Here is a 3,950-nt window from a genome sequence, read left to right on the forward strand (position 1 = left end):
CCCGCTCGGGGCTCGAGGAGGCAGGCCTTCCTCTGAGGCCTTCAGTAGTGAGGAATTCCATGCCCTACGCGGGGCCAAGATCAGAACCTTGAGTCAGGGCTGAGGGGAGCACCTGCTGGGGAACTGTGGGTGCCCCGGGCCTCACCCCTGCCGTCGGGCCTCGTGGGCCCCAAGCAGCCCTGGCAGGAAGTGTGGCGTTTCCCGACTTCCGGCTCTAAGGCCCCGGATGTGGGACGCTTGGTCCGAGGAGCATGGCCTCGTTAGCGTAGGATTGAGCCCCAGAACCGATGAGGTGTCAGGGTGGGACACTGAGTGAGGAAATGGGAGCCACTCGCCCACCCCACAGTGGAGAGGGCGGCTCTGAGCCCCTCTTCTGCTTTAGTCCTGGGAGACCCGGCGAGAAGTCGAAGGGCTCCCCTGACCCTGACTTCAGCCCGGACGGTCTCAGGGAGATCAAGGTCGCGTTTAAGGGCTGGACGCCCAGTTGAGCAGAGTGGGGAGCCCCAGGCCCTGGCTGGATGAAGGAGGAAAGGCTATATGAGGAATGAGGGATCCCCCAGCCCAGCACAGAGGACGAGGTACCAAGCTCTGCCTCTGCTCCTGGCCCTGGGAGCCAAGGCCGTCAGGCTGAGGTGCCGGTCATTCGCGGGGGCAGAGGCGTCCCAGAGATGAGAAGCGCCAGGACTAGAGAGAGAGGCCCCGATCAGCAGAGGGAGGGGCCTAGTCCATACCAGGCCCGCGGGAGAGGGCAGCGTGGCCATGCAGGCTGTGCGGAGCCCGCCCCTGCCGTCGGCCGGGCAGACCCGGGCGTGTGGACAGGATGAGTCTCGCGCACGTCTCCGCGGCCATCTCAGGGAGGTGGGGAGCCTGGTCGAAGGGGGCAGCCTCAGGTCAGCAGAAGGGGGGCTTTCAGAGCTTGCTGGAGGCCAGGTGAGGACGCTGACGACTGAGGAGACCACCGAGCCCGTAACAGTGGGAGCCACAGACCCCTCCCTCTCCTGTCAGCCTTGGGAGGCCAGGAGCAGATGTGGCCAGATGAGGCAAGCTCAGGTCTTCCGAGTAGAATGAGCAGAGCCCCCTGGCCTCCCTCCAGCTTAGACAGCCCCACAAAGTGCTGCCCCCTCGCAGCCCTGGGAAGCCCAGCTGGGACAGCCAGTGGGGTTTACTTCTAACTTCCAGGCCTGGCCACTCAGGGAGGTGAGGGTCATGGTCCCAGGCGGGAAGCCTCAGGTGGGCTGCAGGAGGAGTCCCAGATCATCCCCGAGGGCAGGACTAAAGGAGCCCCAATCCCAGGACAGCGGGTGCCTGGGGAGTCCAACCCCTGCTCCCAGTCCAGTGAGTCCAGGAACAGGGGTGGCCGGGCGCAGCTGGCGCTTCCTTCCTCCTCTGAGGTCTCAGGGAGGTGAGGACCTGTTTGGGATGGGAGGGCCCCAGACCAGGAGCTGAGGATTCCCAGCATGTCCCGGGAGTCAGGGCAATGACCCTGAAGGGTGGGGGACCGCCCTCCCCAGGGCAGCAGGCACCCACCGCACCCCTCCCTGTGGCCCTCCCTCGGAGGCCCCGCAGAGGCCTCGGGCTGCCCCGCCCTTCCCTTCTTCCTCAGGGGGTCTAAGAAGTGAGGCACTAAGGGGAGGCCGTGAGTGACTACCGAGGCACCCAAGAGCCCAGGGCAGAAGGGGCCCCATGGAGCGTCAGCCCTGGGCAGCGCGGCCCGCGTGGGGCCTGGGGCATCCCTTCCCTTCTCTCTGGCGGGTCCCAAGCTGAGAGGTGTCAGCTTGAGAGCAGCAGGGTGGACAGGGCCCAGCTGCCCACAGTTCATCTGCTGGGGCTGGATGGGAAGGCAGGGGCCCTCCCCCACCCTAAAACAAGGGTCCCCGTTGCCAGCCCCGTGGTCACCCCCGTAAGTCCCCAACAGGGCAGACAGGCCGAACCTCAGGCACACTCGAGCTTCCTCTGCAGGGTCCCACCGGCGCATTCCCTCCAGACTTCAAGCCCTGCGGGTCTGTCTCTGCCGGAGGGGCTCTCACCCTCTCCTCCTCCCTCCTCCAGGGCCAGCCTCATCTTCCTTCTTCCTTCCCTCCTGCTGCTGTCCCCGACCAGGCCCATCATGCCTCGCAGTCAGAAGAGTAAGCTCCGCTACCGGGAGAAACGCCGCCAGGCCCGAGAGGAGACCCAGGGTCCCCACGGGGCTCAGGCCTCTGTGGAGGTGAAAGAGGAGGCTCCATCCTCCCCCTCTGCCATTTCTGGGGGGTCCCCGCAGAGCTCCCCTGCTGCTGGCCATCCAGAGGAGCCTCCGAGGTCCCTGTCGCCCCTCACCCTGGCTGCGGCGGTCTCTGGTCCTAGAGCTGAGGAAGAGGCTGAGAGGCCCAGCTCCCCCGAGGCCCCAGGCTCCCCTCAGTCCCCGGGGTCCCCCGAGGCCCCGGGCTCTCCTCAGTCCCCGGGCGTCCCTCATTCCCCGGGCTCCCCTGAGGCCCTGGGCTCCCCTGAGGCCCCGGGGTCCCCTGAGGCCCCGGGCTCCCCCGAGGCCACGGGCTCCTTCCAGACGTGCAGCGCCCCCCAGATGTGGCGCTCCCTCCAGACGTGGAGCTCTCCCCAGACGTGCAGCCCCCTCCAGACGTGGGGCGCTACCCGCCACTCTCGCAGAGACCCGCTCTCCAGGAAGGCCGCCTTGGTGCTGCAGTTCCTGCTGAACAAGTACAAGCTGAAGCAGCCCATCCTGAAGGCCGACATGCTGAAGCTCATCCGCAGGAAGTACAAGGAGCAGTTTCCGGAGATCCTCAGGATGTGCTCTGAGCGCCTGGAGCTGGTGTTTGGCCTCGACCTGAAGGAGCACGACGCCAGCGCGCAGTCCTACCTCCTGGTCAGCAAGCTGGATCCCAGCGAAACCAATCTGAGCGGCGGCTGGGGCTTGCCGAGGAACGGCCTCCTGCTGCCGCTCCTGGGGGTGATCTTCTTGAACGGCAACTGCGCCCCCGAGGAGGAGATCTGGCAGTTCCTGAGTTTGCTGGGCGTCTACAAGGGGAGGAGGCACTTCATCTTCGGGGATCCCTGGAAGCTCATCACCCGAGATTTGGTGCGGGAAAAGTACGTGGAGTACCGGCAGGTGGCTCAGAGCAGCCCTCCACGCTATGAGTTCCTGTGGGGCCCCAGGGCCCACGCTGTGACCAGCAAGATGAAAGTGCTAGAGTTTTTGGCCAAGGTCAACGATACCGTGCCCAGTGCCTTCCACTCCCATTACGAAGAGGCTCTGAAGGACGAGGAAGAGAGGGCCCAAGCCCGCGCTGCGGCCAGGGCTGGTGCTACCGCCAAGGCCATGCCCCAGGCCCAGCCCAGCCAGGCCGCCAGCAGCTCCTGCCACCCTCAGGTCTGAGGCAGGTTTTCACTCAGGTTGACTGGGGCTGCCAGCCTGCGAAGCTGCAAGCAGTGCCCTGGCTGGAACAGGCCCCGCGCCTAGCTTCCTTGTGTTGCGGGTATACATAAGTAGCATAGAGATTTGTTCATTTAGATTCGCAGTTGAAGTTGATGCATGAAATGACTCACACATTTACTGCCCTTTGTCAGCTTTTTGCATACTAGTTTGAGGTTTTGAAAAACAAATGAGAAATCCTTGAATCTTTCTTAGCGAGCCAAACCAAGATGGCACGGTGCTGTTGTGGTTGTGCTTGGAAACGTACAAGGCCCCCATTGGACAATTGTGAGGATCACGGGATAGAGCAACCTAGGCTTCCCTGATTCCTGTTAGTCTTTTGGTCTGTTCTTGGATTTCCTTATTCCTTTCAGTCTTTCATTTGTAACATTAAAAGATACACACCTGGATTGGCTGAGCTTATTCACGAATGGGCAAGAGATTAAACCCTGTTGAATTTGACCTCTTGTCAGCTGGCTCTTTTGTTCCTCGGACGTCCATTGAGCATGTGCCCTTTGGAGGCTTCGTGCCAGGACTGGTCATG

The 3,950-nt window shown here is 63.3% G+C and overlaps 1 protein-coding gene across 1 annotated transcript; it reads left to right on the top strand.

Moving 5' to 3' along the window:
- The first annotated feature begins 2,107 nt into the window (after positions 1-2,107).
- On the top strand, positions 2,108-3,370 carry LOC131277255 (melanoma-associated antigen B4-like). Its single transcript, XM_058291965.1, has one exon. It carries the CDS (start codon positions 2,108-2,110, stop codon positions 3,368-3,370), a length of 1,263 nt encoding a protein of 420 aa, XP_058147948.1.
- The last annotated feature ends 580 nt before the right edge of the window (positions 3,371-3,950 follow it).

This window comes from Dasypus novemcinctus, chromosome X (genome assembly GCF_030445035.2).
Source record: "Dasypus novemcinctus isolate mDasNov1 chromosome X, mDasNov1.1.hap2, whole genome shotgun sequence".
NCBI classification, from domain to species: Eukaryota; Metazoa; Chordata; class Mammalia; order Cingulata; family Dasypodidae; genus Dasypus; species Dasypus novemcinctus.